General features: G+C 37.2%; 1 protein-coding gene across 1 annotated transcript; it reads left to right on the top strand.

Annotated features, from left to right (window-relative positions):
* The first annotated feature begins 461 nt into the window (after positions 1-461).
* On the top strand, positions 462-11,678 carry LOC149018801 (putative protein phosphatase 2C 44). Its single transcript, XM_089152937.1, has 5 exons — positions 462-723; positions 1,208-1,462; positions 2,124-2,400; positions 2,521-2,675; positions 10,514-11,678. The coding sequence occupies exons 1-5, from the start codon at positions 655-657 to the stop codon at positions 10,652-10,654; spliced, it is 897 nt and encodes a 298-aa protein (XP_089009063.1). The 5' UTR covers positions 462-654; the 3' UTR covers positions 10,655-11,678.
* The last annotated feature ends 1,135 nt before the right edge of the window (positions 11,679-12,813 follow it).

Genomic DNA, 12,813 nt, shown 5'->3' with positions numbered 1-12,813 from the left:
AAAAGAAAGGTCAAAGTTATACTACATTGACCTTTGACCTTTGGCACAGCCAAGCCTAGACCAAGCTCAAGGGAACACGAAACCGCTGCTTCACACCCAAAGTTCTTGCCGCATTTTAAAATTCGATTTATTTATTTTTTTTTTCATGATTTTTCTTTTGACGAATTAAAAAATCTGTTTTGAGTCTTTTGACTAGATTAATAAAAGCGAAAAAGGGTTTGAAGCTGGGGAGATCATATTTCGCAAATTTGGTTAGAGAAGTTATCACACAAAAAAAATGGTTAGAGAATGGACTAATTCAAAGAAAACCTACCCCGTGTGGGGCCTCCCTATAACTCTCCGTGTGGACCCCACACTTGCTCTCGCCATTTTTTTAAAAATAAATTTTTTATTTTTTATTTTTCTCTTGGATTTTCCTTGCTTTTATTTGTAAGCTGCACCAGCAATCAAAGTTGATCATGACCCGTTTGAACTCAACTTTTAACAAGCAAACGGGGCAAGCATTGGTTTGCTTCCTTCCTTTCTTCCTTTACTCCGTCCACTTTGGAGACAAAATCTCCTGAAGTTCTCAACTGAACAAGAATACAATCTGTGTTTGGATATAGAAGAAAGAAACAGAGTAACAAGGATTGGGAAAAAGCTTATGTTTGGAATATGGAGAAGCGTTGTGCTTCCACCGCTTCCAAGAACAGCAAGAAAAAGGATATTCTTAGTATGATTATGGTATCTTCTCAACCTCTCCTCTCTTATTGGGTTTATTTGATTGTTGGTATTCAAATTATATGATTCAATGGTAAATTCAAACTAGATACTCTAATGGTATAATTCAATTCTTGTTTGTGCTTCAAAGAATAAGTCTGGAATCTAATTCAATACAAAGCGAAAATTTCATATTAACTAGAATGATTAGTGAAGCTTCTCAGTCTTTATGATTCTTGAATGATTGAATATTACATCATTTCTTTGAGTTTCTTGAGATTCTTGAGTTGGTATGGGAAATCTTTTCCTCTATTCTAACTAGCATACACTGGAAAGGGTTAGAATATGGTATAGGTTCCAAATTATTTACCCTGCCCCCCTCCCCTCCGGGCGTGTGTGTGTGTTTGTGGTTCCTTGTGAGTTTTTGGAAAAAATAGGTTGGGTGTATATGAATTGGGATCCTGATGATATTTCATGTTTCCATTGTGTTTGTGGGATTCCCTCAAAGAGTGTTCCTTGTCTCAATTCATCATCATCACCTGAAACTGGGAAAGGCCGGAGCAAGTCTTCCCGTAACAGAGTCTCACATGGATTCCACCTGGTGGAAGGAAAATCTGGTCATGACATGGAGGACTACCATGTTGCAGAATACAGGACAAGAAATAATCATGAGCTTGGATTGTTTGCCATCTTTGATGGGCATCTTGGAGATCGTGTGCCAAGTTATCTGAAAGATAACCTCTTCAACAACATACTTGAAGAGGTAACTTATACCACATATCCTTCAATTTTTCATCCCATATTGTTCATTCATGTGCCCAGGATATTAATTATTCTGGAAAAGACAACTAGAAATGATAGTATGGTATGATTGCTAATTCCTCGATACTGTATTAATCTATTTTATAATAGGGTCCACGATTATTACATCTGAGCAACTTTATTATTCCAAAACAAAAAGTTGGACTATTTTTGTCTGTCAATTCTTTCTACCTTATTGATACTTGCAATTGAAGATATTGCTGGGGACTGAGATGGCATTCAAAAAAAAAAAAAAAAAAAAAGTGACTTATTAAGAAAATGTTTATAAAGTATTTTATTGAATTTGAATTGGTTGCCCTGTTCATGACAAAACTTTTTATTTCAAGGTTTTGGAAACTAAAAACCTGATTATATTTTGTTTTGCTTCCATGCAAGATGCTATTCACATTTTCTTTTCTTAAAATTATCACTTCTTTTGGGTGGCCGTGAAGCAAGCTGCTCCTTAGGGAAACAGATCAAAGCCTGCCATTTCTTTCATTTACTTAATTGATCCCTTAGACATGGTTAAACCTTTAGTGTCATAGTTTTCTTTCCACTAAATTCCTTTAAAAACTATGTAAAATTACGTTTACTTACCGATTTTTCTCCCATCTATTATACAGCCAAATTTTTGGAAAAACACTGAGTCAGCAATAAAGAGTGCCTACTGCTCCACAGATAAGGTCATTCTTGAAAACTCAAAGCAGCTGGGTCCTGGTGGTTCAACAGCAGTTACTGCAATTGTTATGGATGGTAAAGACTTGTGGGTGGCAAACATTGGGGACTCCAGGGCTGTCCTGTGTGAAAAGGGCTCTGCAGTTCAGCTCTCTGTGGATCATGAACCACGTAGTGAACGGAGAAGGATTGAGAAGCAGGGTGGTTTTGTGACCTCACTTCCTGGTACCGTTATTTTATTTTTCTCAAAGGGATAATTATTTGTAGATAACTTCTTGTTCCTGTATGAGCTTCTTCTAACTATAGGCATTATTCCTCTTCTATCTGTAACGTTTTTTTTTTCAGGAGATGTGCCAAGGGTTAATGGCCAACTTGCAGTAGCGCGTGCATTTGGGGATCAAAGTCTTAAGGCCCATTTGAGCTCAGAACCTGATGTCAAACATATAAAAATCGATCCAACTGTTGAGTTTGTTATATTGGCTAGTGATGGCTTATGGAAGGTCAGTTCTTTCCCTATCTGATATATGATAAAAACATCAACTTTGTTGTTTCTCATTGCTGTTACATTCTTTATCCTTCCTTCCTCATGTTATCTTTTTCCCATTGTTGTAAATTTCTCCTCCTATTCAGTTTTCCCGATTGCTGGGATTATGCATCCATTGTCATTCATTTTCCAATTAGAAAAGGAAGTGCAATGTTGGGATTTTGTTCTCTTTGTATCTTCTGATGCAAAATACCTATAGATTGACTGAACTGTCGGTATAGAATTTGTTTGATACAATTCTGGTCTACTTTGCAAGTAAAAGATTAATGCCAGTCCCTTTGTAGTCTCAAGCTTATGTAGACAAACATGAATCAAAATTTAAATGCAAATCTAAAACTTTCAAGATTCAGTTCAACCTGAATTGGTGCTCCAATTTAAATGTTGTATCTTCTGCTAATCATGTGTTAGGAAGGTCTGCTGTCAGGCTGATTGGCCTGACATAGAAAGATTTCTTTGCTATATGTTTTTTGAAGAAAAATAAGCATTAGAACCTTTCTAATGGAAAAAAAAAAATGGAAGAAATTTGAGTGTAAAACAACAGCAAAGGGGAAGAAAACTAGTGTTAAAATTGGGATCATTTAGCTTAGTGGATAAGCAGAGATGCATAAGGTTGTGCAATGCCTGATGGCAATGACAAAAAGCATGATGATCCTAAAGTTTAATGGAGTAAAGATCATGATGAATACAGGCGGTGTCAAAACCAAACTGGGTTTGTAGGTCATCCAGAATGTACAACTGGCATGTTCCTCCACAGAAATGCGGCATGAGGTCACCATGTCCATCAACTTGACCAACTACAATGGCCAAAATATACTATTGAAGAGGAATAAAATAAATCCTTTTCTCTATCAAGTTTCTTCTTTTGTTTATTTATTTATTTTTTCTATAAGACTAAGAATGTGCTAATTATGTTTAGTACAATCAGGGTTGTAGAAGTGATCCAGCCAATTTATGAGGGTCACTTCATAGTTGTCAAGGAGACAAAGTGAGGCGAGGCGATAGAGGGCAAGGAAAACAAAGGCGACACCAAGCGCTAGGACATCTAGTCAAAAAGAAATTTCCTGTTTGGATTAAGTGGGATGTAGTATCAAGCATTATAGGGTGTTAGTTTTAGAGAGATTTAGAATGGTAGGATATGACCTCTACCGGTTTGAATAGTGGCCTCTAAATTTCCTGTTTGGATTAATTGGGATGGAGTAGTATCAAGGATGATGGGGTGTTAGTTTTAGAGAGATATAGAATGGTAGGATGGGGTAGGTTATTGAGTTATGGGATTAAAAGTCAAAGGAATGGGCGAAACATTGAGGGAATGTAGATAACAATATAAAGGTATGATCCCCCAAGTTTGGCTAGTTTTGGATGGCTAAATTTGGGGATCTAAGCGTGGGGTCTTTGGAAGTATGGAAATTTGAGAAAGTATTTATATCTTGAAATTTGATGCTTAGAATGCGGTCAAACTGAGATCTAAGGTCACTGGAATTGGGGGATGACATAACTAAAGTTTGGGACAGATCTAATGGTCAGATTGGCATTGATTTGACTTTGAATTTTGGGTCTCTTGGAAAGTCCAAAAGATAAAGAAAATTCAAGAAAAATAAAAAGGAGGGTGATATGAGAAGGGGGATTGGAGCGTAGGCTGCCAGATACTTGGATGGGGCCTTGAGGATGGAATACTCAGATGGAGAATGAAGGTTGAATTCTGATCTTTAGCCAGTTACAGGTGTGTATGCTTGATGTCACCTAGAACCTTCCTCAGGTTTGGATCTTCAAACTAATTGACAGAACCAGAACTCCTAATGCCTGGATCTTCAAATTAATCTACAGAACTGATAACTAACAAAAACACACAGTGTCCAAAGGGAAGCTTTCATTCAATATTAAACCTTTTTTTCTAACATCGATGGGGGGCTTATTTATAGCCTTAGATAAGAAGTCCTACTGAAATTAGGACTTAGCAACTGATCTTAACTAGGAAAATAGAAACAACTAGCCTAGACTGACTTAGACTCTTAAAACTAAAATAAAACATAAGAAAAGATATTCTGCCCGTATAACTTAAGTTAGGCAGTTATATCAATTAAAAATTAAAACAATTAATTAAACTATTTTTGTATTTAACCCAGGAACTAAACTTTTGGGCTCATAGAATAGGCTCATGATACAGAAACATATAAAACAATACCCAGCCCCCATATCTATCAACCATATTTCAAAGGAAAATAGGGCGATTCAGTGCTGGAACTGCATCAAGAAGCTAACTTGTGAGATTGCAATCTAATGAACAAGATCGTGCCAAGAGGTGTTATCTTAAAGGGTTGCCTATAAGTCGTCCATAAGACAATACTACAAAAGGCATAACCTGGAACACCCCCCCCCCCTTGGTGGTAGATATTATCGTTATGCTTTCTCCCCCACAGCACCAACATCATCAATAGACCTAGTAACCATGGAATAAAAGTCTTATTATGTTATTAATTCCATTGCTATCAATAATCGGAGTGTCTTCCTCAGGACTGGAAATAAAACTTTAAAAATGTTATTCAAATAATGTAGTGTAGACTTTTTTGCTAAGTCTTTGATGAAACAAACAGTTGGATAGGAGTTTGACTAGTTACAGTCTTAACTATTCTTTACTTGGATGTTCTTTTCAGATGAATTAATGCAATGGAGTGTCACAGCCATTACCATCCATATAATTTACACCAATTGGTTGGTGTATAGTTAGACCTCTAGGTAAACATCAACAATTGGATCACCACAAGTACAAAAAATATGAATGTAACAGTAAGTACCTCTCATGTACAGAAAAAAGAGTTCACTAGAAATTCCTATTGCCAAACACAACTGTTGGTGCACATCAAGAATTTCAAATGGATCAGTTGATGTTTAACATAAGAATGTTTTTACTTATATTTCTATCTAATTGTCATAAGAGAAATTTTACAAGTTATAGATTAGAGTGTTCCCATCACTGTGTTCATGATAACAGTGTCATAAACAATATTCAGGGTTACTGTTCATTTGAACAGTGATTTTATTTTATTTACGTTATATTTCCTTTAAATTTTTGGTAGTTTCCAATTTTATATTCCTAGTTTTTAGGTAGGCTACTTCCACTGCTTGTGACTACCCTTTTCGGGTACTGCTTACTGTTTCCTGGTTTTTTTCCCCAGTTTTAGTCGAGACCAAGCTATCAACAGCTTTACCTACAGGTATAGTTGTGTTTTGAAGGGATGCCTGTACTTCTCTAAAGGGAGACCCTATTGGATTTGTGCTTCTTTTGGTGACTTGATTACTACTTCTAGGCCTCTCTGTGGTACCCAGCCTACACTTTGTTTTCTAAGTGTTTTTTTTTTCTCAGTTTCCCCCCAGGCTTATTTGTTGGCTTCATATCTCCTTCTCTGGTCAACTGTTTGCTCTGCAGTTTGGGCTTTGATTTCCCCCTCCAGGTCCTTTTGGTGGTATTAGTACCCTCTTATACCTTACTATATGTTTGTGCTGGACTATCACCAGTCTTCTGCTGTCGGTGCTCTATTTATTGAGTTCTTTTAAAGTTCCACTGATGGCCCCACAGGCTTTGCACCCGTCTCTAGATCAGCATGGTAATCCTAATGCTTAGTCGAGGATCTCTTAACCTCTTGAAGGACCCTTCAATGGTTGTTTGAGGATTGTTTGGCGGCTGAATTTTGTTTTCTGCAAGTCCCCTCTATTACAATTTGCAGCTACTCTTTTTTTTTCCCCTCAGATTTCTCAGACCTGAGAACATGATATAAGACATGTTTTATTCAGTTGGTCATCACCAACTTATATGATCTTAAACCCTTACCTTATGAGGTTTGTCACTTGTTGTTTGAGGTCCATCTGACTTGCTAATATTGGATGGACTAGATTCACCCAATACTGTATTTTTTTTGTTGAAGACACTGTTTTTGGATGATTTTACTGCTGACTGCTGCTAGTACTTGTTGTCCCACTGCTATTTTGTCATTTTATACTAGCCACCATAGCTATAGCTACAGTTCTATGGGTAACTAACTATATTTCTACCTTGGTGCCACCTGTGTAGTGTAAGATATTTGCTGCTTCCTCATTGTTTCTGATTATCTATAGCTGACTTCATAGCTCTCCCTTCTTGTCAATATTTTGCATGCCTTTCCATTAACTTCAACTTTTTCCATTAATCCTTGCCATTTGACTGTATCTGCTATTGTTCCTTACCATATATTTACCATATTACATCATGTGTAACCTTTATTTACTGCCCTGAGGGTAGATTGGAGATCATTGCTTAGGATCTTTCTTCTACAAAGATTATTTGCTCATCCTTCGTATGAATCCTTGTTTGTCCACATGTCATTACATGCGACATATTCCATTATCTACTGAAGGCTATTGACTATTCCTTCCTGTGTGGTCTATGGTAACCTATACTGCCTCCTCTCATGATATAGCTATTGGAGATGTTGATTTTGGAGATGGCTACTTACTACTACCGTAGTTGTCAAGGTGTTGCTAAGGCATTGGATGCCCAAGCTGATTGATTGGGGCCTAGGTGCTGCTATATTATTGTAGGGTGCTCTGCACTGATTTGGCATCAGACTAGGTTCTGGCACTTATGTATGCCAAAAATCGCTTAATATTTGGTATTTTAGTCACTTAATATTTAGTCATTAATAATAAAATATCTCCTATTGGAATTTGATAAAAATCCCAGAAGTATAAAAATGTCAACCCCCCCCCCCCCCCCAGTATGGTGTATTTATGTTAGAAAAGAGGGGGGGGGTGTTAGGGGAGCATACTCTTAAATTCCATAACTCTCTTGGCTAGCACTTTACCACCAAAGCTGCTAGGTGCTAAAGCACCTTGGATCACCTTGACGCCATTATGCATTATTTGACAACTACCTTTGATTTTGTTATCACTGTTAGGCTTGTAGATTGCGGTTCTTGTTCACCACCTCCTATATATATCTCTCAATTTCGATTGAATTATTTTGACATGAAGATCATTTATTGAAGTTATTGAGGATTAATATACTTGAGTGGATACTACTACCAGTGGAAGCTCTCTCTATACATTCTGGTGTCTGCAGCTGCTGCTTGTGCTCAAACTTAATTTGGTTTTAGTATATATTCGTGTTATTCCGAGCTGGAGCCGTTGATATGCATACTCCAGCTTGAGGAGTGTTAGAAGTTATAGATTAAGGTGTTCACAGCATTTCTCAAAGGTTTTAGTATATATTTATTTTTTAATTTTGTTTTATATTATATTTCCTTTTCTATTTTAGTAGTTCTAACTTTTTGTTCCTATTAGCATTTAGGAAGGTTACTTCCTTGCTTTTAACTGACTTTTGGGCCACACTTTATTTGTGTATAAATTATGAGAGGGAAAGTTGCTAATGTGCTGTGCCTCTCTTGCAGCTTCTCCCATGTCCATCTACTTCTTCTTCTTCCATGTATCTCCGGTTTATTAGTTGCTATTTGTCACAAAATATACAATATGATAACCTACAACGAAGTGCCCAAGTTGTCCATAGTTGAGAAAGTAACGTTACTATTTGGCTGTTGATCAAAAGATAACAATCATAAAACTCATGTTATAAAACTGCAACAACTAGTTTAATCAAATTAAATTGGGTTTGATTATATCAAATGCCAAACTATCCACCAATCTCCCACTTGTACATCAAACTAATGTCTAACTACTAATAGCATCCATGTTTTTATAAACATAATATGCTCATAGAATACAAATGTCAGTCCCTTTGCCAAGGTTTTGGACATATTATCTATAGAAAGAGCAAAATCAACTTTGGCAATTGTACATTGTAAGGCAAATATCATCTATATTTGCAGTTTACATGCTTGTTCCTTTGCTTGAGTTATGGGCCCCCTGTTCTCATTAGTGGGGTAAGGTTCTTTTAACAAGGTCAGGTATTACCTGAAGGTCAAGAGCCTTTTCAACTACACCCCCTCTTTTCTATGTCACAAGTTGCCTAATACAACAACAACAACCACCAACAAGCCGGTGTCCCAAGTAAATGGGGTTGGCTTGCCTTCCAAACAGCTCTCTTTGAGGCCTTAATAGATACAAGGCCTAAGCCCTGCATATCCTTTTCACCACTTCTCTTATGCTTATCTTAGGTCTGCCCCTAGTTCTTCACTTCCTTCAATCTGGATTAAATTGCTTCTCCCAAGGCCAGTTAAAGACTTTTGTTGAACGTGGCTGTGCCACCTTAGTAGACTTTCTCATAACTTATCATTTGTCGGAGCTACTCCGAGGCTAGCTCTAATATGATCATTCCTTATCTTATCCTTCCTAGTTTTTCCAGTCATCCATCGAAGCACCCTCATTTCTGCTACATTAAGTTTATCTATATGATGCTTCTAGACAGCCCAACACTATGCACCGTACATCATAGCTGGTCTTACAATGGTCTTATCAAATTTTCCTTTGAACTTTAAAGGAATATGTCGATTACACAATACCCTGAATGCATCTCTCTACTTCATCCCCTATTTTAATTCTTTCAGCCACATCATCCTCTATTTCATAAATTGCCAAATACTCAAGTGGAATTGGTTGTTGACTTTTGCTTGGCAGTTATTCCTAGAAGTGAACTTTCTATCATTTTATAATATTGGCTGAAAAGTTATTATCACCAAAAACCAAGAAATAATCTTTTGTGCTTCTGAATATTTCATGATGCACTCAACATCAGTCTAATGTTCCCATCCAGGATTTGATTGGTACCTGTTGACCATGACCTATGCCTGATCTGGTACAAAACATTGCATACATGGAGCTTTCGATTGTTAAAGCAGATAGAACCCCTTTCATCATCTCTATGTTGGAGTCTTAAGGTGCCGTAACTTTGAAAGTGTAATACCATGTTCAGAAGCAACATTTCTTTCCTTATAATTTTTCATCCTAAAGCTTTCCAAGACCTTGGAAATATTATTGGGCTGTGCCAACCCTAGCATCCTGGCTTTCTGATGCAGTAGACCCAGCTTGGATGGCTAAAAATTAACCACTTTGGAGGCCTAAACCAATTTTCTGATCTGGCAAGAGCTGGTAGACTACATAGCATGTGATTTTTACTTTATTTTATTCTCTTTCTTTTAGGAGGTTCTGTAGATTATGTAGGGATAGTTTCCATATTTTAATATCCTTATTTCGAGTAGTTTTTGTTTATCGTTGGAGTTTTACTTATTTATTGGCATGTAAATGATGGTAAAGGTGGCTTGAGAATTGAATGAGATATTGAGTGAAGTTTTGGGACATAGGAGGTGGTTTCAATGTGTGACAATGGTCACTGGTTTCATCTCCTTTTCTATTTTCTCCATTATTCTTCTGTTTCAGGTGCACTCTCTCTCTTTTCTGCTTCCCTTGCTTCCGATTCTTCTTCCTGTCGCATACTCTTGACACCTCTTCTGATGCAAGTTCTATTGTAGTAAGGACATTGTTCTCTCCCTGATTTGTTCTGCTGGGCTCAAACTTTGGGGTTTTAATACTTTCCTTAGTCAAGATTTCCTGTGGATTTTTATCTCGAGATCTTTCTGTAACTGTGAGTTGTGGAACTAAATTCATATCAGGATTTTTAGCCAAGAATCAGTTTTTTTCTTTTTCTTGGCTCCGAAACATGGCCGTAGTTTTCCAGTTCATATTTTTTTTGCTTCATATTTGTGTGGTCTTGTGGAGACTAGATAATTTGATTGTCATATTCTGGAGTGTCTATAAAAATGCAATGCATGTGAAAGATTCAATAGTAGCTAACATTTGCTCTTGTTTCAGGTCATGAGTAACCAAGATGCTGTTGATTTGGTAAAATCAGTAAAAGATCCTCAAGCAGCGGCTAAACGGTTGGCTTCAGAGGCATTGGCTAGGAAGAGTAAAGATGACATATCATGCATTGTCATCTGTTTTGCGTCTTGAAGCAAATTCTTCTTCCTGTTATTTCAGTGGTCGCTGTAGTACCTCCGCAAACTGGCCGATTCTATAGGGCTTGAATGTGTGGGGGGTTGGGGGTTATCAGTTTTGAGTGCTAGACGTAGATTCTGTGACCTCTTCCTAGTCGATGTCAAGGTAACCTATTCATGTTGCTGATTCTTTTGCAGCTTGACCATTCTATTCTCATTCTGTTGCAAATATTTGTGTTGTGGCTGCTGTTATACATCCGCCTGTATGTTATCCAAGGTAGAAGAAGTCTGCCATACATCCATGACCTGCCCATCATTGGGTGGGAGTGTGTGATTAATGTGGGCTAATTCTTCTTTCTACAGGAAAACCTAGTAGAGAATACTTCTTTTGTGCTAAGGTTGTATATAAATGTCTGTATATTTAGAGATCGGATTCTGTATAATTGCAAGCGGATATGTTTCCGGTGATGGGGTGAAGCAGACGTTTTTCCAGTGAAACTAGGAATGGATTACAACAGCAATAAATCCATTACAATGAAGAATATCATGGGAAGAAAGAAAGATAAATTTCATGGAACCCCTATTTTAGATGCCATATATAACATTCTAACCCGGCTTTGACAAAATATCAGTAATTCCTTTATTTAAAACACCGGAACCTTAAACTCCCCCCTCCAATTCACCTCAACATTATCTTTTCCAATTTTCTGGAACATTTCACTATTAGTGTGCATGGAGCTTGAATAAGAATTCTAGCACTGGTGCAAGAGATGTTATTACTTGGGAACTGGGTGGGTGCCGTGAAGTGTAAATGAAGCCATGCTTACTGTGCTGCTACCTCAATGGAGGTCGAAGCATGCAAAGATGTCGTATTTCTTGCGGAAGGCCATGAAATTTCCTAAGAGCATCATCATAATGGATTGCCCTTTCTATGGTCTCCGAGTTCAATGGTGAGGTCTCTTCTATTGACTGGGCAACCTATTATTTCTCATTTTCTAATGTTAGCTTAGGGCTTTGACTTCGTGCTTGTTTGATATGTCAATGGGGGAAAATAATGCTATTGTTGATATTTTTTGGCAGCAGGAACGTCAAAATATAAGCTCTCAAAAGTCTGGGGTGGTGGACTTTCGCGTGTAAAGGTTAAACCATAAAAAAAGGGGGGGGGGAAAAAAAAAGAAATTTTTCTTTTAAAAAACTTTACTTCAAAAAAAAAAAAAAAGATAAAAAATTCAAAAATAAAAAATTCGATTGCATAAGAATCGGTAAATTGCTATCCTTCGTAGGCCCCCTCAACTTGAAGGTGGGGCTTTGACAAACATTCAACTTGGACTTTAATTCATCAATTTGGTCTTAGTGTAGAGTTGAAGTGAACTTCAATTTTCTTCTGTGGCACCCAATGCCTGACAAAATCAAATCAAGCTCCATCTGCTTTGCTCATGCATGAAATAGAGGGTTGACAGTAAGTGCCTGCAATAATCGATTGATCTTGTTCACTAAAAAGGAAATGTTGTGTATTGTAGAGAGCACCAACAACACTACCACATGTGGTTGCATCTGTAGAGGTAGACTAGGATCCAATTGAAAGTCAACTTTGGTAACCATCAATTTTGGTGCAATGTAGTAATGAAATCAATCAAATACTTTGGTCGGGAAAGATGCAATCCACTTGGTTGCTTGACAACCTCTATACACTAAGAAGTAATGTAGGTCTTTTTTTTTGATAGTAAAAACAAAGCTTGATATTAATTAAGATAGCAAATACATAATGTAGTAGGGTCTATAATGTTTGACCTTGTAAAGTCTAAAGAGGACTTAAATGCCAAGTACAAAAGCCACTGGTGGAGTATGGTGTCAGAAAAATCATTAAGGTTTGCATCCTTAATGTTAGTTAGTATGTTTAGCAAAATTGGGACTTGAGATATTGGCCACTTGATGTGATTAATTGGCATGAGTAAATCACGAACTTCTTTGTTGTTGCACCAGATATCTTGAATTTTAATATTCTAGTGCAATGCATGATGTATCCCTTCCTTTAATCCAATCAAGAGTGCGTCAACGATTTTCCATTCCCTAATCCTCCTGTGCGTAGAAGCTTTAACTGCCCTTCATGCACTATTCCCATATTCCATCCTGTGCTACCTAATTTTGCATTATATACCCCTGCTCACAATAAAG

Source organism: Hakea prostrata, chromosome 4, assembly GCF_041222555.1.
Source record: "Hakea prostrata isolate BN-2017 chromosome 4, UWA_Hpros_2, whole genome shotgun sequence".
NCBI lineage: Eukaryota > Viridiplantae > Streptophyta > Magnoliopsida > Proteales > Proteaceae > Hakea > Hakea prostrata.
Note: the sequence above shows the minus strand (reverse complement) of the source record. Positions and strands in the feature narration are given on the sequence as shown.

What these genes read in the sequence shown, in the direction of transcription:
- LOC149018801 (XM_089152937.1), top strand. Translation starts at nt 655, where the DNA reads ATGGAGAAGCGTTGTGCTTCCACCGCTTCCAAGAACAGCAAGAAAAAG. An exon ending in ATATTCTTAGTATGATTATG is followed by an intron (nt 724 to 1,207) that starts GTATCTTCTCAA and finishes ATTCCCTCAAAG; the next exon opens with AGTGTTCCTTGTCTCAATTC. An exon ending in CTAGTGATGGCTTATGGAAG is followed by an intron (nt 2,676 to 10,513) that starts GTCAGTTCTTTC and finishes CTCTTGTTTCAG; the next exon opens with GTCATGAGTAACCAAGATGC.